This window comes from Parambassis ranga, chromosome 17 (genome assembly GCF_900634625.1).
Source record: "Parambassis ranga chromosome 17, fParRan2.1, whole genome shotgun sequence".
Taxonomy (NCBI): Eukaryota; Metazoa; Chordata; class Actinopteri; family Ambassidae; genus Parambassis; species Parambassis ranga.
In genome coordinates, this window is record NC_041037.1 from 21,030,769 (window position 1) to 21,057,957 (window position 27,189).

At 49.3% G+C, this 27,189-nt stretch overlaps 1 protein-coding gene across 1 annotated transcript; it reads left to right on the forward strand.

Moving 5' to 3' along the window:
• The first annotated feature begins 372 nt into the window (after window positions 1-372).
• Window positions 373-27,189, forward strand: basp1 (brain abundant, membrane attached signal protein 1). The gene is made up of 2 exons (XM_028428350.1): window positions 373-915; window positions 24,767-27,189. The coding sequence occupies exons 1-2, from the start codon at window positions 748-750 to the stop codon at window positions 25,430-25,432; spliced, it is 834 nt and encodes a 277-aa protein (XP_028284151.1). The 5' UTR covers window positions 373-747; the 3' UTR covers window positions 25,433-27,189.

A 27,189-nucleotide genomic window follows, 5' to 3' on the forward strand; every position in this document is an offset into this window, starting at 1 on the left:
ATATATTCACATATCTATGAAGAGTGCAGCTCAAATGGTTTGTCACATATTCTCCTTGGCTGCCTGCTGGTCCTCCCTCTCCTTCTTCCTCCTTCAGCCAGTTTCTGAAATGTCAAAGAGGTTTTAAACTGAGGAGTCACGTGATCATATCTACAAAATTATAAACACTGCACTAAATATGATCTTGTGTGGAATGGAGAGGAAGTCTCTCTCTTGCTGATAATTCTGCATCTCTCAGGACTGATTGAACAGCTCGCCTCTGGTGTGGCTTTTAAATCTTCGTGCGCATCAACAAGTGCATCCAGCTGCTCCAACAGGTCCTCCAAACAACGGGCAGAACGCGCAAAAACGCGCAGTGAAAGGCAGGGGGCGCGCAGAAGCAGCAGGAGGGCGATGGAGCGTGGAGGAGGATACCCACTGAAAGCGGCGCAGAGGCCGTTCACAGTCCCGTCCAGTGCGCAAAGCAAACCCTGAGACAAACCCAGGAAACAAACGAGTTCCACTGGGAGAAAAAACACACCCAAAGGAGACAGAATGTGTCCTGGTGCAGGGGACTCCCCTCAGGAAACACCATGAAAGGTGGTTTTACTATCGGGACACACTGAGCTTCACACTTCTGTCAGATTATCAGAGAAAAGAAGCAGCCTCCATAAACTGAAGCCTCCGAAGCTCTAACGTTCAGTCACAGCACATTTTACAGCGCCGCTTCTGCATGTGCGTGCACAGTGCTCGCGCGTGCACGCACGCATGGATGCGTGTGCGCGCAGGCGGAGGATCGCCGAGCCGAGCCGTTCCGTGCAGCAGGCAGGCAGGCACAAGCCGCTGGGCGCGCAGGAGAAGCCGCAAAAAATTACAGCAGCCGCCACTAGAACCCGCGAGGAGAGCAGAGGGAGCGTCGGAGTCCGAGCGCACACGGTAAGAAGCCGCGGCCGCTTCCACGCGGCTCCACGCCGCTTCGGACGCTTTATGGACGCTTTTTATTTGATTTGATTTAGTCCCTTTTGTCTCTTTTCTCTCTCTCTCTCTCTCTCTCTCTCTCCATCTCTCCATCTTTGGAGCCGAGCGCACGCTGCGTGGAACAAAAGATCGCAGATTTGATAAAAGCAGAGGAGGACATTTAAAAAGATGAGAGCAGACAGAGCAGAAGTCACAGCGAGCTTCTACCGTGCTCATTTTTTTATTTTTACACCAGGCGACAGAATGTGCACGAGCTTAAAAAGGGGTGTGTACAGTCTGGAGGAACACGCGCTCGGGCGCAGAACCACTTTTACTGTAAAAAAAAAAAACGCGCGTTTTCACGGCGTCCTCACGGCCACGCGCACTCTATTATTTATTGATTGATCGTTTATGATTGTATAATTTCCTCAGGCTAAAAGGCACCGCGTGAGGACGGAGGGAAGTGTGTGTGTGTGTGTGTGTGTGTGTGTGTGTGTGTGTGTGTGTGTTTTCGCCTCATAATTTACAGCCTGTAAACAGTTCAACATCCAGAAACAAGGAGAAGAGTCTCCACCTCTTTGTCTGTGTGGAGGTGTGGACTCCATTTGTGGCTGCATGCCTCCTGTCACACACACACACCGAGCGTCTCTAAGCACATTATGTCATGATTCAGATGAATTATTGATCTCATATTTCTGTTTTATTGCGCTGAGGAGGAGGAGGATGGAGGAGGGGGGTTTGGGAGCGTGTGTTGCATGAAGGAGGGAAGAGGAGGAGGAGGAGGGGTGGATGAGGCGTGGATGAGGTGATGGAGATCGCGGGTGCACCTGATCTTCTTCCGCCTCTCTCACGCACACATTCAGCTCCTCTCTGCTGCTGCGTCGCTTTGGATGTTATGTCTGCAGCGAGTCAAACTTTGTTAGCCTTCCTCCGCCGCTTAATTGCCTGGTCCTTTGTTTGCCGCGGCACGCATGCGCACTGGGTGTAGGGTGTGGATGGGAGAGATGCCACCTTGCCTATCAATAGGATGGAGGAGGAGGAGGAGGAGGATGGTGTTTCAGTGCATTTGTTCGTTCCAGAGAAAAATGATCTGTAGAAATAAAATCTGTTTGTATTTATGGCCGTGTGTGTGTGTGTGTGTGTGTGTGTGTGTGTGTGTGTGTGTGTGTGTGTGTGTGTGGAATGCTGCTCTGATATGTAGAAATGATTTGCTGTGTAATCTGTTAATCAATTAGATCAATTAATGAACTAACTGATTTTCATTAAAGTCATTAGAAAATGGCCTGAGTCGTTAAGACGACCTGCTGCTGCACGACTTGCTGCAGACGGCGTGTTTGGTTTGTTGTAGTCCTTTTAAACCTTTGTTTTTTGTTGTGGCTGAAGTGATGGCGGGCTGTAGGTGAGGTCAACAGGTGCAGGAGGCAGCTGCCTCTGTACAGAGAGCCTGATCTGTCGGATCAGCTCTTCGTCGCAGCACAGCCTGCCGTGTTGCTGTAGGTTTGAGGAGCAGAACCTCTGTTGCTAATTTCGTCACCATCATTTCATCATCACAGGGTGAATTTGAGCCTCTGCGTGGACTTGTCGGCCATTTTATTGAGCCTGCGTGGATGTATCTGTCAGAGCTGTCGATAAAGCCGTGCTTCAGAAATGTCACCAAATGGCTGCAGATTCTTTTTTAGTTCTGTTTTTAGTAAAAACATAAAAACAGTATTATGAATAAACAGAGCTTTCGGATTGGTCCATGTGCCGCCATGTGACCGTGATGACGCACGTCACTGTGAAACCGCAGAAATGACACCTAAAACAAATCAAAGTCCAACGTGATGTTTAATTCTTTACAGTTGCTAAAATGTCGGTAGTTGCAGCAATGCACTGCGTGACAACATCACCATGGTAACGGGGCAGCCATAGTAATGTGTCCCTTCTGTCTGGCTGCTGATTGGCTGTCGTAGAACCATCACTGACTCTGTTCATTCATCTCTCCAGACGGAGACAAACAGCAACCTGATGAGAAGTTATGACGGTGACTCATCCATTACTGCTGCTGCCCGCCGCTCAGAGTGTGTGTGTGTGTGTGTGTGTGTGTCTGTGTGTGTGTGTGAGAGAGAGAGAGAGAGAGAGCAGACACAAAGCGATGACACCTCACTCGCCCCTGTCTCTTTCTCCGTTACGCATACTGTCTGTCTGGGATGAAGATGAATAATGTGGCCAAATGTAAGCGGACGTTTTTTTTATAAAGCAGTGAGATAATTCCAGACAGAAAAGCAAGTTATAACCTCTGTGCGTGTGTGTTTCAGTCATTAACACACAAACACACTCTGTCAAGTGAGTCACATGATCAGGAGGATCTCTGTCATAGGGCGGCAGTCATAATTAAGCCTCAAGCAGAGGAGATGATGCAGGACACTGGGAAGCTCCACCTGCTGCTTCATACACCTGAAAAACTGTGTGTGTGTGAAGAAGGTGGGGAATGGGTGCAGCTGTTACTACTGACACTGCTGCTGCCGCCACATCCACGCGGAGACGAACACGTTTTCTGTGGAGACGGCGTGTGTCCACACGTATCCAAAAACCCCTGAAAACGGGCCTGCGGGTGGAGGTTTGGCGTCATTGCTTCAGAAAGGTTGAAAACACTGAAACATGGGGACAGTGTTTGGAAATCTATCCACTGGGACCCGGTTTCTGAAGCTTGTAATTTACAAAATAAAGTCAGATGTGCCACAAACCCGGCCCTGGATAAGCGGTTTGATGGATGGATGGAAGTCAGATGTGCTCACTCATCCTGCCGTGTTGCCACTGGGGGGCACCATCTTTGTCCGCTGCCCACTTCGTCTTCCCCATTGGAACCTGTATAATGTGAGAGCATCACATGCACCAGTCTTTGTCTGTTCTTTAAGCTACTGTGTGCAACGCTATGCTACGCTAGCATGATTCTGAAACTGATTCTGCAGCTGCTGCAGGGTCGTACAGGAGCAGCCGGAGTGTGTGAGGCGCCCAGCGGCTCCCAGCACAGTGAATGGATGCATGTTGTGTTGTCTCTGCAGTTGAACAGATGTAGCTTTTAATAAGACTTTGTGAGTGGATGTGGCCACTGCCTCCGTTTGATAAGCGCTCCGTGTCCGTCACTGCACAGTGCTGACCTGGCAGGAATGAGGAAGTCATGTGCTTCAGCTTCCTGTTAGAGGAAGAATGACTGTGTGTAACATGACTGTGAGCTTGTGTTTATTTTGGGGCTGTTTAGTCAAAGCAGCGAGTTAATAAAGGCGATGGAAGTGGTGTGGTTTCCGTCCGCCTCACTGTTGGTGGGTTTTCACAGGGTGTGGGTGGCACAGTGGCACGCTGGTGACCCTGTAGCATGGGAAAATGGAGGTTAGAGCCTCACGGTTCTGTACTAGGTCCTTTGAAAGTGTTGATTCACTTGTTTGTCATGTGACTGCTGATGGCGTGAGTTAATCATGGCTTCCTTGTTGTGATGAGGAGTGTTTCTACAGAATCTAGTTAAATGATTCATTTTGAACCGACATATGGTGATTTTAGGCTCAGATTAAGACGTCTGTGGTGATCGTAGCTGATGTCTCAAAAAGAGACCTCTCTTCCAAAAACATTTCAAGTGTTGAGCAGCCATCTTGGAATGTATTTCTCCAGAACAGACGAGGAGCTCATTAATGTGATGTTACAAATGCTAAAGTTCTGTGACCCGGGCTTTAGCTGGATGGGTCTCGGCCCCTCCTCGTGTCCCCTGCCGGAGGTTTGACTGCGATGCAACATGTCCTCGTCCTCGGCAGCTCTTTCACCGTGAGCGCCATCTGTCACGTCGCGCCTCGTCTTCCAGGAAATTACAGCTCAAACTGAAAGCGACAACGTTATCTGATATGTACCCCGGCGGAGTGGGAATGAACTCGGCGATCTCAGCTTGCTCTCCACCGAATCCCAAATCCACTCTCTCTCTCTCTCTCTCACTCTGCCATCTCTGCGGCTGTAGAATCATTCGGCGGGGGCAGATAAAGGGAACTCTCAGCCATATTTCTTCCACCGGCCTGTCCTCTTATCTGTGGGGGAGACTGATTTCATCCTGAGACCGGAGCAGGCTGAGATAACATTTTGATAGTAATGAGATTTTAATAGTCAGTTTCATCTCACCCTAAAAACTGGCCCCTGTTATTGCAAAGTAAAAGCTATAAAAGCCTTATCAACACTGGCAGGTTTTTATAGAGATATCACACGTTAAATAATGACTGCAATGAAAGCGCCTGTTTACCATCTGAACAGTAAATCCCACAAAATCCAGAAAAATACACGACATTCCTGAAGCCTTGATTTATCAGCAGGTGTCTCTGATACACGAGTGACTTATTAACCACAGACGTGCAGGGTGAGCCTCCGGTGGCTGATAACATCCTGCTACTGCTGGAAAAGGGTGAATAAACCACAGAACAGTACATACACAACACTGGCAATAAAACATCAGCCCCCTGGTGGACAAAATGGAAGGATGCAGCCTAAAAATCCTGATAAAGAATCTTCTTCTTGGATGCCATCTTGGCAGCATCCAACCACCCAAATATGGGCAAAGAGGTGGGACTGAGGTGGGCGGGGCCTCAGTACAGGTCACAAACTAATACAAGTCCAATACAACTCAAGTGGACACTCAAGGAACTGCAGTTTTTTCTTAATATCTCTGCTACAGAGACCGATGGAAAATGTAACATAAGATCAATTTTTCAGTGGAGTTACATTATGTGTACAAAAGTTGCGTTGATCAGGGTGAGACTTGTTCCCATGGTGACCATAAGAAACCATTTCTATGACAAAGGAGCACACTGTCAGCCCAACAAACGATCAAGATGCCCTTACTTTGAGTACCTAATGTTAAAATGTGTGGTTTGTAGTTTGCAGCTAGTCATCAGCAGCCTCTTATCATGTTAAAATGCGTACTGAGCAGCCATGTTTTCCTCGATCATGATCTCAGAGCGTCTCTGGTGGTACCTCTCGTGGTTTGAATACAAAGCAGAGACATCAGGACAGACAACAACACCGATTTTATCCAGCAGTCTGAATGATGAGCAGCCATCAGCAGCCATCAGCGTCTCCTCCTCCTCTTCCTCCTCCGCTGTCTTTTTTCTCTTTTTAAATCTTGGGAGGCCTGCCATGACTCAGAAACGTTACCGCCGCAGCTCCTTTACGTGAATCTTAAACAGTCCAGAGACGGAGTCTGAAAATAATGAGATGGTACAAGAGAGTTTAGACGGGAAGGTGCTCGGCCCGCTCGCGTTTGTGCTGCAGTCCCAGTTCTGTCAGCTCCCATCCACCAGACAGGAACTGAGGGCGAGAAGAAAATTACAAGAATATCTCTCGAGTTTTTTTTATTATTCCTCAAGTGCGCTTCATCAAAGGCCTGTCTGAACAGTCAGCGGAGTGAGGGAACGTGTGGGTGACGGAGGCTGTTTATTTATATATGTTGATATATGATCATTAGGATGTTTTACAATTATATCTTGATTTAAAAAATGTCTATCTGACCCTTTGGGCTCTCTCTGCTTCTGGCAGCCTCTCATCTTCATCACTGTAAGTGCTGCTGTACGTGCTGCAGCTTGTTGTCCTCAGCACAGTCTGGAGAGGCTCCATCATTTCATATGATCATACATGCTCATGGTCTATATGAGCCTCTGGATGAAGAACACGCTGGATGTTTCTGGAAACATACGAGCCAGGATGGTGGGACATTCAGGGACATTTGGACAAATAGGAGACTTAGAGTCACTGAATATACAGCACAGACAATAAGAAAGAACAATGCTGTGACTGAGAGACCTTTCAAAACAAAGAGAATTAGCTTCGATGAAACCTCACTTTAAATGAATAAATGTGAAAAAGTAGATCTGTCGTGTAGGGTCCGTCTAGACTGCGTGGCCTGGATGAGTCCAGCCGTGCTGGATAATGTGTGTCTTGCCCTCCTCCCCCTCCCCGTGGCTCTTTTCGGGGTTAGCTGGAGTTGAGAGTCGACTTTGTCCCGTCTCCTCGTCTGCCACCCAGCGTCGCTGACTGCGGGGCCTGCCCCTCTCTCTCTCTCTCTCACTGTTGTGGCTGGGGACAGTGGACGCCCGCCACGTCCAATTTCACTCCACTGGCGCCTGGCCGCGAGCTGCAGACGCGCTGGTGACATGGGTCATTCAGCTGCGGCGCTGAGAGGGCTGGTTTCACCAAGCCAGACAGACAAACAGACAGACAAACAGACAGACAAACAGACAGACAGCCAGACAGCCAGACAGACGTAAGGAGGAAAACAAGGCCGGAATAACTGTCTGCAGCTCTGATGAGTTTGTAAGATGCATTTTCGTATCAGAACTCAGCCTGGAGCTGCTTTTTTCGGCTGCCATTTTAAGGTCACAGCCGCAGTTTCGTCTTTCACTGTGAGCTCCGGTGGAAACCAGGCAGGAAGTGTCTTGACAGAAGTCACATGACTCACGTGCAGCTCATTTATCAGACCCTTCAGGTGAGGTTTTAAGATCCAGGCCACTGACAGGACAGGTGTTTCCCTGTCTGGCGCCCCCTTGTGGCTGTAGATATAGTACATAACAGCGTGTTGCAAAAGCTGGACATTTGTGAGCGAGTCTGTTTTAATAGGCTGTGAGGTGTCTGAGTCTGTATGGGAGGCTCTGACTGAGGTCTGCGCCCAACCAAACTCCTGATTATTCCAAATACAAGTAAAGTCCTTGGGCCTTTTCAGGTCTGTGAGGATTGACTCACTGTCGGAGCCAGCCTCTAGTGGACACTTGAGGAGCTACAGTTTTGGACATTTGATTTTGTGTCTCCACTCTTATAGTCACCACCTCCACCTCCAGCAGTTGGCAGCCCTTGAACATGGATTACGTATGACTCAGTTGTCATTCTGGATTATTGCAGAGGTGTTAGATGGGGTGGAAGTCAGGGATGTGTGCAGGCTGCCTACAGAGACACAACTGTGATGAGAAAAACTGCAGTTCCACAAATGACCACAAGGTGGCCCATCTCCAACTACAGGCCTCCATGTTAAACCTGACATAATGTCCCTGTTCAAAAATACATTTTTTGGCATCAAGAGCTACAACAAACAAACAAACATGCGAACTAAACGCAGCTTTTGGTTTCAGTCATGATGCTCAAACACATTCACTGCATGTGAACAGGGGCCGTACATGTCACAGCTCTGCTGGTAACACAGGACAGATAGTGTCTGGTGTGCGTGGGCAGCAGCACTCAGAGGAGCCTTCTTTAAACGTCACCTCTCTCTCTCTCCTTATGCGTCGGATTTATGGGAGATATAGATGATTCCTGGGAAGGTGCTTTATGTTTTCCTCTGCACTCAGATCGAGCTGGTAAAGCGGCTCATAAACATCACAGGAAGCAGCCAGGAGTTACTGCCTCCGAACCTGAGCTCATCCACGGGGTTTTAACATCCGGCAGCTCGTGCTCTCACCGCTGATTGAGCTGAAGTCGTTTAAAACCCCCGAACAGACACACACCTTCGACTGGAAACACATCTTATCTTTGTTTGACTCGATGAAACTGAGATGATGCAGGGTGGAGACGCAAAGTTCTTTTGTTTTGAGATCGAGCAGTAGAGTCAACCATTTAATGAGACGTGCGCCCTCTTGTGGTTGTGGTTGGTCTGGTGGCCTTTAAACAGCACCTGGGTCCGATTACAGGGGCTTGGTTAGGGTTTGCAGTACAATCCCAGCCTAATAAAGATCTGGAGGCTTCCATGTGTTTTATATTTCTCATAAATGAGATATTTATTGAGATATTTCAGCCCTTTCAGTCCCGTTTGGACCGAACTGATGACAGTCAGTCGTGTAAATGTGTCTCCAATTTACGGTTAATGAGCTAAAACAAGCAAAACAACTGATGGCATTTTAAAAGCCGATTCCCATCAGAATTTATCACTCTGCTTGCAGAACTTTCTCAGAAATCGTTGCTTGGCTCTGATCCACTCGCGGCACAGCCCTGCAGAGTTATTGATTGATGTCGGACCGTGTCTGGCTCCGGCTGGAAGCCGGTGGGCCTCGGGGATCTGTGCAGACAGATGGAGAGGAGGATGGTGTGGGACAGTGGGACCGCAGAGCGGCTCGCCATGGGCTCAGAGCTGCAGTGCTATTGATTGACACAAGAGACAGAGCCCTCCGAAGCCGAGCTGCTAGCAAGCAAGACGGAGAGAAAAGAAGTATTCTGCTCTGAAACAAATCCCGGGCGGCTTCGGCGAGCCAAATGGAGCCTCTATCGCTGTGACAGATTTGCAGCACTCTCGGAAGAGGAGCAGCAGATAAGCAGTAATCAGACATATCCCTGCGATCTCACTCCATCACAGAGAAACACTGTAATCTACCTGTCTGGGTTTATATGGACTCAAGGTTACAGTCCATCATCAATGAGGTGTTCTCTGATTAAAAATGGGTGTAATCCAGACTTTATCACTGATAAGGTCAACATATGCTTGTGTTTATGTTTTCTCATACTCATACTGGCTCACAGGAGGACGTACAGACCTCACATCATCCAACAACCAACGAGTCAAAGCAGAGAGTGCAGAACAAGTTATCACAGCTCAGATACAGTTCAGATGTAAACCTGATCAACACAGACAGACGGGAACAGATCTGACACCATCCGAGTCCGGCCTTCAGCAGAGCCGCCGCCTCAAACATACACAGTTACACATTTGAATGAAATCTGGCTACATCATCCAGAAACAGCCGATAAGATGAACAAATAAAAATCTATTCATTTATCAGTATTGATCCTCAGCTGGCTGAGCCCCGTCGCCTCCTCACACCTGTTGAGGATTTCCAGGTATTCTGTTATTCTCTGCGTGTGTGCTTAAAAAAAGGAAGGTATTCAAATAACACAGAGAACAAAGGTGCTGCATGTGATCGATAACATCAGCAAACACAGCTGAGAACACACACAGTCACCACACACACACACCACAGGCAGGATTCAGCGCTCTAACTGTGGGCCGTTGGTGCCGTTGGTGCACACCTCCTGTTATCATGATGGGTTTTCACATGTTTGGGTGATCAGGCTCGGTTCCTCGGGTCGCCTGCTCAGAGATGAGTCGCTGTGTGCGAGCGGGTTTGAGGCTTCTCATTTGAATTCTGCAGCGTCTGTGATGAAGGATGCAGAGACGACATCACGATTCCTTTGAACACAAACCGAGCACTTGACAGCACTTGAAGTCTCCTGTCTTAACAGCGTGTATGCGAGGGCCGGGGAGGCGGCGGTGTGGGATTATTGGCAGGAGCCTGTGATGGAGTGGAAGATAGAGCCGGCTGTCACAACAGTTTGAGAAGAGTTCCTTTGAAATGACAAAGAGGACTAATGCATGCAGCCTGTGCCGTCTCCAGCCCTGCCCAGGATCCATTTTGGTTTTCCACTGTATGATGTGCACTTTGTTGCAGCTTTTCTCACATGCAGAATGTGCAGGCCGGCTCAAAATGGCTGCCGCAGAGGAAGGCCGGACCATCACGAAGCATAAACAAGAGGAAATGAAACTCAGATAACAGCTGAGCTCTGAGAGGAAAACTAACTTTAATATTCCAGGAGGCGTCCTGAAAATGGCGTCGGACTCCATTTTGTCAGGACAAACGGAGGAGAAGTGGACTTCAGTGCTTGGTGGAGATGACACTGATTTACAGCGTCCTGCCCTTGGAGCAGGTCTGACACTGTGAAGGTTGTTTCCTGCACACCTGCAGTCGGGCTGTGCGTGGAGGCTAAATTTAGGATCGTCACGTTTCTATTATAACACAGAAAAGAGGAGTCTGTGGTACAGCTGCTCCCTCCACACACTGAGAGAGGGTTTGGTCACTACAGCGGTGCCTGAAAGTTTCTCACAAATACGACAACTGAAACCCCAACCAAAGAACTGAGACAATGAATAAATGTTCACATCTGCCACCATCATTTACAGCTAGCATGCGACCGGCAGATACACACACAGATAACTTCCAGGGACCGGAAGCATCCACCTCATGGTACAGCCTGGATGACAGCTGAGACACAAACATCATCAGTTCTGCTGAAGCTTAGTCCAGTTTAAGGAGGACCCCCACGCAGACGAACCCAAAAGAGCTTTAATAAATAAAGCTGCAAAACAATCGAACAAAAGACCCAAAGAACATAAACACAAACACATCAGGACCAAAGAGGGGACACGGGGGGACACAGGACAAGGATGAAGAGGAGGACGAGGCTTAAATACCAAGAGGGTAATGAGACACAGGTGAGAACGAGGGCGAGGCAATCAACAAGGCGGGAAACACAGGAGGAAGTGACACACACAGATACACAAGGACCCCAGACTTTCAAAGTAAAACAGGAAACAAATGTACTACTAATAACCAGAGGACCAGTGAAGAGCCAGACAGAGCCAGACGAGAGGTCACCACAGTGAACCAGACTTCTTTATATGCAGCCAACAGCCGTGTGTGTGTGTGTGTGTGTTCTGCTCCGTTCAGAACAGCTGGCCGTTTAAATCAATCAGCTGTTAACTAAAGAATGACAGCATCCAATATGGCTGCCAGGTGCTGGTCTGTGTTTGCATTAAGACAGTACAGCTGATCCATGACACACACGCTGTGCTGTGTGTGGGTCTGACACAGCGCCGGTCATTGTGTGGCTGCAGACGGCGTGCTGTAAATCAGGGAGGGAGCAGACGAAGGCGTGAAGAAGGCCCGGTCTGTGCTGTAAGGAGGACCGAGACACCATGTCACCACGATAACACATCTGTGTCGCATCCTCGACTCTGATTGGTCAGTGCTGACGTTCTGTCAGTCTGTTATTTCTGAGGAACAAGCCGTTGCTATGTGTAACAGACCGTTGCCATGGACACGCCCCTCTCACACCATCCTCCTGAAGAAGGTGTTAATTGATCCTGTGTAAAATGATTGATTGGCTCAGTGGTGTGTTACAGGCAGATGATGAAGGGCAGCAAGGAGAGGCTAAGGGCGGAGTCCTGTTCCAGTCAGTCCTTCACACATTCCTGAGGAGGACTGCTTAAACTCATATTTTATGGAAAAGGACACGTCGTCATTGATATTCTGAAACCACGGCAGCTAATTTGCATCTTCGTGCACCAACTGCTCTTCATCACTCTGCTGCCTTTTTCCTGCTTTCTCTTGATAACCAGGATGGGAGTGAAGGTGGCTTCTGTGTCCTTCTCAGGCTAAAATCACTAATTGCTAGATGTGCAGCAGAGAGTGTGCAATGAAATCCATCTGCGCCGCACACAAAGTCAGCTGAATAATGGCCGTTCTTTCTTTGACGCTGTGATGTCTGCAGCGCCCGCTGACAGCCTCTGGGATTAGCACGTCGGCTCCTGTTCGGTTCCCCCTTTGAAACCAAGAGACAATATTAGTAAATTGGTATTATAAATAAATTGCTTTGGCAGCCTGGCTGCTATGAAAACACCGGGGTGTTTTGGCTACACTTTGCAGCTCTCCTAATTGAGAGGATTCAGAGTGCCTTTGACAGATTGAGTGGACTGCGGTGCATTGCATGATTTAGTAGACGAAGCGGCCGGTTGCCAGACTGAAAACATTCAGAGCGCTGGCAGCCCGCTCGCGGAGCTGCACTCAGAGGAGAAGGCGGCGGGCGGCTCGTTGCTTCAATTATTGCTGTCTACACATGTGCTTCAACAGTCACTGATACGGTGCTGAGGTGCAGTCGGCGGCTGAGGGCAGACGCGGTTCATGGCGAGGTCAGTCAGGAGCCGAGCATTGTGGGATTTCTGCAGAATCACCACTCTGTGTCTGCTGAAGGAGAATTTTAAAGCTGCGATGTTTGAGGCAGTTAACGGGTTAAAAGCGTGTTCATCCCTCAGATAAAAGAGCTGCGGCTGATTCAAACTCTAATTAACCTGCTCCTGACCAGGTTCAGTGTGCAGCAGACGTCACCATGGTGATGTAGCACCTTTATGATCCTGATAACTCAGACATTAGGCTTAAAAGAACCAGTTTTGGTACAACACCGAGGCCAGCAGGCCAACATACAGAGCAGTTAACCCTTCGGTTGGCTCAATCAGACTGGGAACCCTTCAGGAGAGCAGAGTGGTAAGACTTTATGTTACAGTCTAAAGAGTTACCAGCACTCAGCTACACCAAATGGACAGAAATACAAGCTGGGAGAATCAAGAGAGCAAACGTCTGAACCTCTGGTTCCATAGAGGGCGCTGTGGAGGGAGTCCAGAATGAAGGGGGCGCCTATAAATCCCACAGATGTGAAGTTCATCTGGTCATTTCGTCATGTTTCAATATAAGGAGTTAAAAATTGTTCTGATTTTCAGCCATTAGCAGGATGCTGGTGCGTGATGGGCGAAATTAGTTTTAAGCATAAGAAAGATGAGAAACATGTGTGTTAGGTTAGTTCTGATATATAATCCATGCTGTATTACCCAAAAATATGATCAAGAGGCAGGTGTCAATCATGACTGTAGCTCCATTCGCTCCTGTGTCACAGCGCCCTCTAGGTGAACTGCAGCCAGTTTCACTGGCGTGAACAGGAAGTGGAAAAGTGTGTGTCAGTTAGTGTGACAAAAATAAATAAATGCAGATTTAAAAACCACAATAATTAAAATGTCATAAAATTAGAGCCGTGAAGGCCAAAAGCTACAAGTGCTGCTCCTTCTGTTTTATCTGCTCTGTACATCTGATTTCCCCATAAATATGAGTCAGTGTCAAAAGGAAGCTCACACACACTCACACACACTCACCAGTTCCTCTCATGTCAGAGTGCAGTGAAACTGAAGAATCTGATCAGACTCTTCGTCACTCTGACCGGCCGGCCAGCCAACCAGAACAAATGTAAGGCTGTCTGTGCTCAGCCCAAGGTGTCACATCTATTTGCCTGCATGATCTGAGTGTGTGTGTGTTAGGGGGCAGTGTGGAACCCCCAGCCAGGCAGTGGAGGGTCCAGCTCTGGTTGTCCCCGGCTGACCTGGTCGAGCTCTTAGCTCCTGAGAAGTTGTGAGGCTCAAATACAAACATCAGCTGATTTTAAACGGGGTTTGATTTCACTCACAGCTGTAAAAGGGAACAATGAGATTACAGAAGACAGCGCAGAGTTCTGCTTCGGTATAAATCAGGAAGTGGTAACTTTAAGTTTGACCTTATTTTTTATATCAGCAAAAAACATCTCCGACCTGCTGCCACTGCGATCAAACCTCTGACATCATGTTCTCATATTTGATATATTAGAACTTGACAACAATAATATTAAAGTCAGGCATGTTTTCGAGTGGAGGGCTGAACTCCACCTCCGCCCGCGGTGCTTGTGGTTCTTTGAGTTTCCTCCGTTGTGTTTCAGGATTTAGCTTGACTGAGGTTAGTTTATCTCTGCAGTGTGGTGTGATAAAGCACGCAGCCGCCACACACACACACACACACACACACACACACGGCTGGTGTCTTCCTGTGTGTGTTTCTGCTGCTAGTTCTACACACTGTGTTGAGTTATGTGTCCACAGTTTACTTCCTGTCCATCAGGTTCCAGAGCTCTTGTGGTTTGTTCAGTCATGATCTTTTTCTGCTCGTCCAGTCTTTTTATATTTGTACTCATGAATATGAACATTTGAGCGGAGGCCCGCAGACTCAGCACACACTGTTTGATTGGATCATTGCTGCTGATGGTTGCCTCCATCCATCGGGCTAACACACACTTTAAAGCTCGGGCTTTGTGAGTGTGGATGAGGTGTTCCACGTCCATGTTTGTTATTGACAATGACACTTTAATAAGTGACGTGTTGTTGTGATCACTGGACCAGGGAAGGCCTCCGCCCCTGCTTCTGCTGTGATCTGGGTGCTGCAGCATGCCACCGTGTTGGAGAGAGGACGGTCCTCCACCTCATGGCTCAGCTCTGTCCATGAGCTGGTCTGAGGTCCCACTGGGCAGCGAAGTTTCCTCCACAGCAGAGCTGATCCCCTCCACCCTGAAAGGCGTCTCTGTGCCCAGCGTACCTGCTCATGACTGGGATCCTTCAGGAGGAGCTGGAGGGAGCTCCTGGAGAGGATGGAGGCCTTTCTGGCTCTAAGGCCTGAAGCAGAACGGATGGATGGATGTTAGCAGACGTCATCGATGCGTTTCAGGAATTTGTTTTTCCCTCATGGAGAAATAATCACAGCTGACGGTGTTTTCAGGAAAGAAATGTCCTGATTGTATGTGGACACGCTCCACTTTCTATTCCCAGAGACCAGAGAGTCCCAGAGGAAGTGAGTCCTGTGAGGACTCGGCTATTTTTGGACTTAAAGTCACTTAAAAATGTAATTTTGATGAGAGCGAGATCCAACCAGCGCATCTCCCAGCTCGCTGTGGAGGTTCATCAGGTTCAGGGCGGCTCGGACACGAGACGTGTGCGGGCACGCCGCCAGGATAAATGATGGAAATCACTTCAACCAAACACCGAGGAGAAGCAAACAGAGAGGAGCAGCTTCTTCTGCAAATGAAAGCTCTTTGTGTCGAGCTTCCACTTTGTGTACGAGGCTGGAACGAGGCTTTCAGCCAACATCCACAAACACAATGGATAGCCACAGTTTATCTTCCTTATTTCCAATTTCATGTGACATTTAACACCGCGCGCCCTGACCTTTTCCCTGCTGCTTATTAGCTCCACCGGCTGAAAGTTTTAGGCACAATCTGTTTGTCCTCGGCGTGTCTGCTCTGATTGTAACTTTGGAGAAGCTGGAGCAGATTTTAATGCACAGAGATAAACAACTGCTCTGTCGGCACAGGACAGATGTGAGTTCATTAACCACCACTGCTGTGGTTTGTGCTTTATTATAACAACAGAAGGTCTGCCTCCACCAGTCATGTGTGTCTCTGTAAAACATCTGATTTAAATCCTAAAAACAGAGCAGCTAGGGTTGCACTTTTATTTTCGGTCACACAGTTTAACTCCCAGCTGCTGATAAGTGAAGCCTAAAATGTGATAAATGTGCTCACACTCATCTTCCTCTCATCAGTTCTGCTGACGCTGAGGTGGCGTGTGGGCGTCGGGGTCAGTTTCATCTCCTTCTACCAGCTTTCTGATGAGCTGACTTTGGTATTGACAGGCTACCTGCCGCCGCCTGAGCCGCACTGACAGGGTAAACAGCGCCCATCTGCTGCTGCTGCTGCTGCTGGACACAAACGCCAAATAAGGCCTGACCCTGAGTGCGTGCTGAAGGAGAGAGAGCGCGGGGGGGGGGGGGCGAGGGAGAGTTACTCCGAGTCCTTGACTGATGCTTATGAGCTGCATCACTTCGGCTGGAGTTCTGGAAAGCACGGAGTATCCACTCAGTGGAAGTGGAACTTCCTGCCCGTGGCGTCTCATTGAACGTGTTCTTCATCGTAAACAAGTGAATGAGTCAGAGCGCGGCCTGCAGCTGTGGGGCGGCAGCAGGTTGGCGTCAGGACGGGAACTCATGAAGATCCTGGTGTTTAGAATCAGGTTCTGTGTTCCACACATTAACCCTTTGAGTGCAGCTATAAACGATGTTTATGTGTGAGGATCCCCACTCACGCGGCGCTGTCTCTTTAAAAGCGAATGTTTGGCTGAGTTTACATTTTGTGAGGCAGGGCTCCCTCTTGTTTTCTTTACAGCAGCCTTCAGGCTGATGGATGGCAGCGTGTGTGTGTGTGTGGAGCTGTCAGGGGTCACATGTTTCTCAGACACACACTGCTCATTAATAAACAGTGTGTGTGTGTGTGAGATTACGCGCCCGTTATAATGAGGGGCCCGTTCTGGTGCTGTCATCTCATCAGAGACACACTCCGACACTTTATTCTGTCTTCAAGGTCTGTTGTTTTCCTCTCTGCTGACATTTATTTGCATATCAGGCACCAACTTTTGACTTTTGACCTCATTTTCATATTATTACAACAGAACACAGTCAAATAATCCCAGTAATGTCCTGGACCTTCCTCTCCACCATGACACACACAGTTAAACAGGAAACATGTTCATGGTCGTGAGCTCTTTGACGCCTGGAGAGCTGCACCATCATGGCGACTTAAAAACAGGCACATTAGTGGAAGTGAAATGAACCTCTGACACGCTGAGACGGCTGTGGTTTGATATCTTTAGAGTCTGAGCAGATATTAGAGGAACTTCACTGTACCTGTGGTCTGACGCTCATGGGTCGACATTTTTGTTTCTCATGAAACATCTCACACAGTTTGTCTTATTTTACACAGGAAGTGGGCTCACACACACACACACACACACACACTCCAGCTGGTTTAGGAAACTTCTTGCTGTCAGTTTTACTGTTTTTGTTTTGTTCTGGCTCGAGCAGGTTCTCTGTCAGCTCGTGGGTCTCTGCCAGACATCAGCCAGTTAAAGTTAAAGTAAATTAAATCAGACTCCATCAACAGCAGCTGTAGATGGGCCGTGAGGCTGAATATGTGCTCAACAACAGGCTCTGGAGGAGCTGCAGAGGCTCACAGAGGCTCACAGATATGTGGCGCTGTGTTTGTGTAAGGGGTAAGGAGGAGGAGTTACATATTTACCTCTGAAGTTAGTGTTTGTTCCTCCTGTTATCTGTCCGTCACTCGGCCGGTGCTGCACATGATGCTGTTTGCTCAGAGACCATCACGTTCAGTCTGACGGGTTCCTCTCAGGGAAGTCCGGCATCTCCTCTCAGTTACATTCCACCTTCGGGGGTCCGGGCGTCCTGACCGGCTCGCTCTGCGCAGCTCATCCCACATCCGTGCGTAGCAGCCATGTTTGTACCGCTCCTCTGATCAATGCGTCCGTCAGCTGATCACAACCTGCAACAAAACACAAGTCAATTCTGTGATAGATTAATGCCAATGTTATTGTTTTCTTGTATTTTGTGGATTTGTAATCTGTATGTATTTAGTTTTTTCCTCCCCCCAACATGTGGCCCTGATGCAGCCTGTGCTGTTCAGGAAAATGTGAGACGAGGTCAACATTTCAGAACATGTGTGCATATTTCATAGTCCTGGCAGCCGAAGATGTGATTGTGCACCAGGAAAATGTGTCTAAGGTTATGAATGAATATTAATAATGAATGCATGAAGAGCCCTCGCCCAGTTTTTATTCCCTAACCTTAAAAAGCAGCTTTTTTATGTCAAATCAAACCACGATTAAAAATCAAACTTTCAGCTGAAAACACAGCAGCTCACGGCGTCAGGGGGACTCGGACCTCAGACCCCCACCCCACGTCCCCAGCCTGGACTTTATAACCATTTGTCATATCTGGCGGATGTATTATCGACCGATGTGTCTTTCTTTGTGAGGACGTGTTGACTTTTCTGCAGGACACTTACACAGAGGACTTTTTGTTCCAGGCAGGTCGATGTGCTGCCACTCTCAGTGCAGCTAGGTGGAGGGGCTGTGGAGGTGGAGCAGCGGCTGAACTCTGTACGTCTCTTTTGTTCCACATCGATGTGGTAAAGCTGCAGCCCCCCCCGTCGCCTCCGTCAGGAATGTTTGGAGAGTGAAAAGTTCAATCGACCTGTGGCTTTCATACAATTCAGAAGGAGCTCAGAAATCAATGTGTCACGCTGCATATTTCCGTCACCTCCGCAGGCCCCTGCTGCTCCGTCATTACCGCCTCCGCTCACGTGTCCCGGTGGTTGAAAGATGCAGATCGATGGTGCAGCAGCTCGTCCCTGCTGCGGCTCCTTTCAGACTCACCAACAGGTGACACTTTGTGTGGCGTCCCAGAGGAGCTGCAGGGCGAGTCGGTTCATGCCCTCTTACGCAGCTCCACACTGGGACTCACAGGCGCTTCCACCTGAGGCTGTCAGCATCTGACAGCGATGGCACAGAATTAATTTATGACTTCATAATGAAGGATGTTTATGAGCAGTAAGCCTGTGCGGTGCCCGGCTTCCTCTGAGGCTGACGCCGCTGACTGCTGCTGCGTTCAGCAGGTTTGTAAATATCAAACAGGCCTTGGGGTTCACAGGCGAGCCGCCGCCTCCGTCCTTGTCCTCTCCGAGCCTCTTATCAGTCTGAGAAAACACAGCGAGCGAGGCAGCGAGCAAATCTGACAGATCCAATCAGTCATGTTAACAGCAGGGTGGGAGGACTGTGACCAGCGAGGTTCATGTGTTCACAGGGATGCACCTAAAATGGTGTCAGACTCCGGTTTGTCATCAGGCCGCCCTGTGAACATGTGACACACAATCATACAAAGATGTCATGGAAACTGTCTGATCACAGACCAGCTGTAACATCGGCCGTGACGATGACGGACAGATGCCTGCAGTGCAGCGAGGAGCCGATGCTGCTCCTGGAACATCTGAAGAGAATGATGAGGACCTACAGGAGGAGACGTGTCATTATTTATTGAAGTTTAGTTGACTTTCAGCTATTAAAAGACACCATGTGCTATATTTAACTGGCTCAAAGGTTAAAATATCAGCACATGTCCATTCAATGAGATGACAGGATAAGAAGACACATTTCAAACACACACACAGTAACACAGCTACAAACAGGTAGAAGGCTGCGGCTCAGACAGACACTCTCTGAATGTTGGTCATGTGACTGCTGCTCACATGTGAAGTCATCAGGAGCTCACAGACAGTCTGTGATATGACTGCTGAGTCTTTAATGGCTTCCAGGCTGCACTAAACGGGAGAAATGTTTGGTTTCATTTTCTAAAACCTTCTCCATGAATACACTTTTGAAGCTTACGCTCTCTGATGTGAGTGGATGTCACTAAGAGAAGCTGACCTCCTGGATGAGGCTCTGGAGCAGTTTGTGGACCTTGGCTGGCCACGGACAACAGAAAACGCATTACCCACCAGCTGTGAAAGTTATCGGTAAACTTTGTGCGACATTTCAAAATTAGTTCTGACGAAGAGTCAGACTCTGCAGCGAGTCTCCATCCAGACAAACTTCTGCAGACACGGAGGTCATGTGAGCGTCTGAGGAGGTTTCTGCAGAGCCAAATGCCACAAAGTCCACAGAGATGGAGCGGATTTGTTTCACTTCTCTGTTCTGTTTTGTCTGCAAAGTGCTGAGAGGGGTTTTGCATTCAGAACTAAGCGTCTCGGAGCGGCCGGCTGGCTTTCATCTCTGCCGAGCGCGTCCTCTGACTCATAAGCAGCAGCTGAACACACAGCGGCTCTCTGTGGCCGCCGATCAATAACCATTTCCAGCCCAGGAGTTTTCTCAAGCTCTGTCAATTTGGGGATTGATTGTCTAAACGCTGCTGAATGTGTGTGCTTTTATTAGTGTGTGTTTATCAATTTGCTTCCATGAGTGTGTGTGTGTGTTCAGCCTCAGGCCAGAATAAGCAGCCTGTGTGTACTCTGAGTAATTAGACTCTGCTCTCCAGAATAAAGTCATCACAGCCTTCCTCCATTTCACATTTGAAAGGATCCAGTGTCTGACTCAAGCGCTTCCTGCGCCTCGCCATCGCGCCGGCTTTAAACCTGGTTCTTGGTCGGAACAGACCCTTTCTGCCCTCTGCAACAAGCTTCTCCACCTTTTTATGACTAATCATGGTCGCAAAGGAAACAAATGACCACAGGGGGGCGACAGGTATGTGAACACTGAGGAGCTACAAACGCTAATCTTAAATATCATGCTAACCATCATCACTCAGGACATTAAACAACTTCTAAACTGGACCACAGGAGGGCGCCAAACACACCAACACAAGCTGTTTTTTTGTGGTTTGATTCCCCTTAGATCAGATGTAGTGCTCTGGATTCAGATGTCCGTGGATGTTCCTCTGGCATCGTCATCATTTGTGACAGAAATGTTGCTCTTTATGAAAAACACACAGCCCCTACATGCAGCACCTGATTCTCCTGAGTGGGATGGAATTAGCTTCGCACAGCTGGAAGCTGGAGGTGTTTACTGTTGGACAGAAATAGCTGCAGCTGCCGGTCCTGCTGCTCGCTTTGACACAGGGGACCGGCGCTGATTTCCACTGAAGGCACACTTTGTGCTGGCGAGTGTATCCTGACTTTCCGCGGCAGCTCGGTGCGTCCTGGCTGAAACCGAACGTGCAGAATATGCGGTGTGAACGAAGGGAGACGATGATGCTGCGATGCCTCGACATGATCAGGTTTATAAAAACAGCACGCGCTGTGTGAGAACTTCTCGTCATGGACTCCAATCTGTGGCTTCACCTTCTTTAACGTCTCCTCTGACTGTGCCGTCCCAGCATCCTCTCTGTCTCGCTGTGTTTTTTTTATTATTTGTGTCTGTGTGTGTGATGGGGCCAAATTTTCTGCTCCAGTTTTCCTGCCTGCCGCTCAGCCTCCCGCCTGTAACATGCTCGTCTTAAATCAGCTGCAGGAAGCGGCTCCTGCTGCGGACAGCGGAGCTTCATGTTATTCAGAAGAAACGCCTCACCTGAACCAGGCTGTGTGTTTAAACTGCTCCTACATGAGGCTGTTAGAGGGCTCACCTGAAAGTGAGTTAACAGACTGCTCTGGATGAAAGTACAGACCTCTGCTGCCATCTTTCTTCTACGTTTCACTGCCTGGTTTGTGAGAAACTGATGTTAAAAGGCGCCGGACTGCACGTCCAGGAGTGATGAGAAACATAAGAATGTGCAGCTTAGTTTATGAACCTGTCTGAACCAGCAGTGCCTCTTCTAGCCTTTATGCTAAGCTAAGCTAAGCTAAGCACACAGAAATGAGAGGACAGGCTTAAAGAGAATGAGTAACAGAGTAATCAATAAATAATCTGTGGGTTGTGAATGGTATCAGGGAGGAAGGATGAGCAAAGGGGCTGCCCCCGCTGAGCTGCAGCTGTCTGCTGTGGCTGCACATGGGTTTTAAAATGGAGGTCAGTGTGACACAGGGCTGTGTTGTTCTTGGCCCTGGGCTGGATTCACAGCAGGACGCCGTTCCTGTCAGAGCCCCACAGACAGCATGGCTCTCCATCCATCCATCCTCCAGACTGTCTGCTGATCCATGAAAGGCTCTGAAGGCAACAGGTCAGCGTGAAGATCCACATGGAGAAGAGGCCAAAATATAGAGAGGATATGGCCCACGACCACCCGCATGGTCCTTCACAGGGGGACACGGACACAGGGGGGACGTTGGATTAAACTCAGTAAAAATGAGTTTGTTGAAAGTAGGAGTAAAAAAAGCTGTTTCAGGGCCTCCTGCAGCTCCTCCTTCAGCTCCTCCTGCAGCTCCTCCTGCAGCTCCTCCTTCAGCTCCTCCTGCAGCTCCTCCTTCAGCTCTTCCTGCAGCTCCTCCTGCAGCTCCTCCTTCAGCTCCTCCTGCAGCTCCTCCTTCAGCTCCTTCAGCTCTTCCTGCAGCTCCTCCTGCAGCTCCTCCTTCAGCTCCTCCTGCAGCTCCTCCTTCAGCTCTTCCTGCAGCTCCTCCTGCAGCTCCTCCTTCAGCTCTTCCTGCAGCTCCTCCTGCAGCTCCTCCTGCAGCTCCTCCTTCAGCTCTTCCTGCAGCTCCTCCTGCAGCTCCTCCTGCAGCTCCTCCTTCAGCTCTTCCTGCAGCTCCTCCTGCTCTCTGCTGTCAGCCTCCAGCAGATTCTCCAGCAGATGTGGAGACAGAGCGAGTGTGTCACAGCTTCACCGGCAGGAGCACAGAACCTGACAGGTTCTCCTCTGCTCTGGGGGCCGGACATTTACAGAGACCCCAGCACCTCCCGAAGACCTCCATCTGCCTGACCGGGGGGGGGTTTGCTGACAGAGAGCCAAGATCAAACATTTAGAGCGGAGGAACTGAGCAGGTGGAGCAGAGACGTGGAGGTGAAGGAGGTGAAGATGGAGGGATGGGGGGGGGGGGCTGATGACATGAAGAGAGTCGGCCATCTGCTCCTCTTTTCAACCTTTCTGACTGGCCGGACAGGATTGTGGATTAATAATATGATATAAAGAGGTTTCAGTGAGCGCCGCCGCCGCCGCTTTGATCAATCACATGTTTGTTAACTCAGCAGCATGTGAGGGTGAACGATTGGAGACTGTGTGGTGGAGAGGCAGCGGAAACAGAGGAAAAGGTGCAGGTGGTGCTCATGTAGTGTGTGTGTGTGTGTGTGTGTGCAGTGAGGTTTCACTGAGCCTGCACTCTAAAACCTGCAGTGAATTCCAGGTTTATCTGAGCTTAAATACCTGAAAAACTCAGAGACGAGCAGCGCTGCAGGATTTCTCTCACCTAAAGTAAAATTACTTTATTTATTGATGTTCTCTCTCCACATTGGACTGCAGAGCTGCTGGTCCCGGGCAGGGACAGCTGCTGGAGTCTCTGTCTGCAGTGTCCAGTGTCAGCTTTGGTCCACACATGGACAGAGGACTGATGGATCCAGACTTCATGACCCCCAAAAGAACCAGGAGGAGACAGAGCAGCCTGAACAGGAAATGACGACCTGAAACATGTCGATTTAAAGATGGAGGTCGGTCAGACGGCATGAAGTGATTTCACAGTGATTGATATCTGGGATTAGCAGATTAGCTTAGCACTGTAACAATGGACCTGGATGGATGAGACACGTCTGCAGCAGAAATCAATTAGACCTGATTCAAAGATGACGTGATAAGAAGGCTGCTTCTTTGCTCTCTGTGTCATTTTAACATTAGGGACTCGTTTTTATGCATTAAATCCTCTTCTGCTGGCGCCATCATCCACATGAAGGGATGCTGGATGTGTGTGGCAGGCGCACCACGCCGTCCTTTGTGTGTCCCTGCCAGCAGTTTGCAGGTTAAATTAAGTCCTTTGTGTGCGACGCGGGGCCTTTTCTCCAGGTTGTGGTGGCCCTGCCCCGGCTCTTCAAACACGGAAACCACACGCCCAGCAGGGGGAAAGCGTGCCTTCGGCTGAATAGCCATTGTCTGCCCAGATGATTGTGAGTCACTGTAACTGGCAGCACAAGCCGGGGGAGTCAAATGATGTGATGCAGCAGAGAGACCTCCATTGTGGCCCCGTGTGAAGCCGCGGCAGGGACGGCGGCCCTGGCAGATACCGGCTTGTCGGACACTTGCAGGAGGCTTTGTGTGAATAGTGGAGTGATTCAGACAGCGGCGGCCGGGCGAGCATCATTCTCAGTAGATCAGACTGACTCTGTGAGTAGAACGTCTGAGGTTTGGTCAGGAGGTCACGGCTGCTTCCTGACAACGAGACCACAGGGTCTGGACCGCAGGGCGCCAGTTTAGCTCTTTTTAAAACTCGTGCACAATAATTCAGACTTCAGTTGTGTTTGGTTTGTAGTCAGCAGAGAGAGTGAGAGTTTAAATACAAGTGAACAGGTTCAGAATAACAGCTGTCATTAGTCAGCAGAGCTCAGACATGATATCACTGCTCAGTCCCAGCTGCTTCATAATTCAGAAGCAGATTCAGATTTTTTTAGGAACCTGAACTGTTTTTGTACATTTTAATCACAGACATGCAGATTTATAATAAAACTGCTTCTAATAATCCTGATTTGTGCTGATACTGAAGTCCTCTTCCTGTGAGCTGACAGATGGTGAAAAAATCTTCAACTGTGAGAGCCGGCCAGCAAGCCGCAGGTGTGTGTGTGTGAGAGAGAGAGAGTGCTGAGCCTACCCACACACACTACCTGCCTCCTCTACATTCTCAGATCCTACGGGGTGCACAGTGGGACAAAAATCTGTTTTTTAGTCCGATTCACAGCCTGTAAAAAAAAACAAAACTGAGCTGGACGAGCGGCGTCTCTGAGTGATGGATGTCTGTCACAGCAGTGTGAACCTGCTCCTTCAGAAGCTGCTGGAGCGTACCACAAAGAAGAAGCTCGCTTCAGTCCTTTCATGACTCGTGTTTTTGTGCTTCATCTTAACGTGTCGTCCATCTGTGTGGAAGCTCTTCTTCTGCTGGTCTGTGTGTCTAAACTCCAGTTTTCTTTCTCTTTCAGAGGCCAGAGATCAAAATGGGAGGCAAGCTCAGCAAAAAGAAGAAGGGATACAACGTAAACGATGACAAGGCCAAAGACAAGGACGCCAAAGCCGAGGGGGCCTCAGCCGAGGAGAGCGAAGCACCGAAAGACAACAAAGACGAGGCCCCGGCCGCCACCGACGCTAAGGATGTAGCGAATGACACGGCGGCTAAGGAGGCGCCGGCGGCTGATGCTGCGGCGCCCAAAGAGGAAGAGAAGAACGCGGCTCCTGCAGCCAAGGAGCCCGAGAAACCCGCCGCCAACGCCGAGCCGAAAACAGAGGCGCCCAAGAGCGTGGAGCCCGCCAAGGCCGAGGAGAAGCCAGCCGCCCCGGCCAAAGAACCCGCCCCTGCCGCCAAGGAGCCTGAGGCGAAAGCCGCGGCCCCCGCCCCGGCTGCAGAGAGCAAAGGTGAGGCCGACGCCAAAAAGACTGAGGCCCCCGCGGCACCAGCAGCCAAAGCCGAGGCGGCCCCTGCAGCCTCCCCCGACCCCAAGCCCACAGAAGCGGCAGCGGCGGCTGCGGCGCCGCCAAAGGAGGCCGCCGCCGCTGCACCTAGTTCAACACCAGCTGCCGACCCTCCTGCCAAGGAGGCGAACGCCACAGAGGCGCCAAGCAAGGATCAAACCGTAGCAGTTCAAGATTAATGGACAGCTTCTTTTCGGAAATGAAGAAATAAATTACTTAACTCAACAAGGATGAAGATTAAAAAACGAAAATGAAATTTACTAGCCCACCCATATTACGATAACAATAATAATAATAATTGTAATGATGATGATGATGATGATGATTTGTGAGGAGGACTGGAGGAGTTTCCCACCGCCGCAGATGATTATTGCTATTATTATTGTTATGTTTTATTCTATTTTTTTCTGCTGTAGTATTTGAACTTTGATACGAGTCTGTGTCGGCCACACGCCTCGCCATCCCACATCCCATCATCCCTCACACTCACACGGTCCAGAGGTTCGACCTGACCCATCCAGCACGCTGCGGATCAGTCCTGATGGAAGGAGGAGGGGGGAGGGGCTTAGAATCACCAGCTGGACTCGAACTGTCCGCTCTCCAGCCCCTCCTCCTCCTCCTCCTCCTCCTCCTGTGTTCTCGGCTTGGTTCCTCGGGTTCTTCGGTGCTGTGGAGTTGTGTGTTCGTCCGGCTCGTCCTCCCCTCGGCTCCTCGGTGTTGTGCGGTCGTGTTGTTTCCTCGATTTGAATTGATGGTCGTCAGACCGGCTGCTGAGACTTTCTCAGACGTTTTGAAGGTTTCAGAGGTTCTGCAGAGAAAAACACGTTCTTAGACGCATTAAAACACTCACGGGAGTTTTTCAGATATTTTGTACTGAAACCCTTAGATATATTCTAATGAAACTAAGTGGTTTTTTAACATTTGTAATGCTTATAAAATCTGCAAAGCTTCTGTGAAAAGGATCTTCACGATGCTCTGAGAAGGTTTCGTGCACGTTGTGAACACATCCGGTGAAAACAGGCTGCACACTCACCGCTCTGAGCTGACGTCTGTGGCCTCCTGAGGACCGCTCGGACCTCTTCTCACCTGCTGCATGATGCTTGTAGTGCACGCTTGAAAGGCCCCGAGACAGGCAGGACATGGACATCTGTCTCCAGAGAACCTATTATCAGTGGAAAAATATACATACATTTGAATTTGAACCCCCCCTTAAAGCAGCCTCTCGGCCCCGCCCACAGAGTCTATGTGACTCTATGTGGCGGCCATTTTGCGCATGTTGCGGTGCAGCTGTGTTCTGTCCACTGTGGAGGAGGAGCGGGGGTGTTTCTGCCGATCATCAGACCCATCAGGTCACCTGGTCGGCGTGCGATGGTCCGTGCCACGGAGGCTGCCGCCAGCCATGCTGCGATAAGCCGTGCACGTGGAAGGGAGCCTCTGATTTTCACCCGTCATGCTTTTCCCCGTTACGTTTCAGATCACATATACGTCCATGTGTGCAGTGGTGGAAACATTACGATGCGATGAAGCTGTGCTGAGACGCAAAGTGGACGTTTTAATCTGACGATGAGCACGCAGCGCTGGAATCACAGGCTAAAATCTAAAACGTCGGTCAGAGGCACCAGCAGTGAAGCCTGTACAGCACTCAAACACCTTTCCACCTCTGCACACATGCATGTATGAGTGTATGCATCCATCAGTCCCATCCATCAGACACACCGCGTCTTCCTCCCAGCACTCGTAGCAGAAACAAACATCGGAGGAGCGCCGTGCGTCGCCCGGTTCAGTTCTTCTTCCTCTCTTTGACTCAGTAAATTGCATGTCCGTGGTTGGGTGAACCTGTAGTCCTGTCTTTTTTGGTCAAGTGGAACAAAAAAAAAAAAAAAAATTCTCAGTCTGCATCCATGGCAACTACAGTTGATATTTTCATTCCATGTCT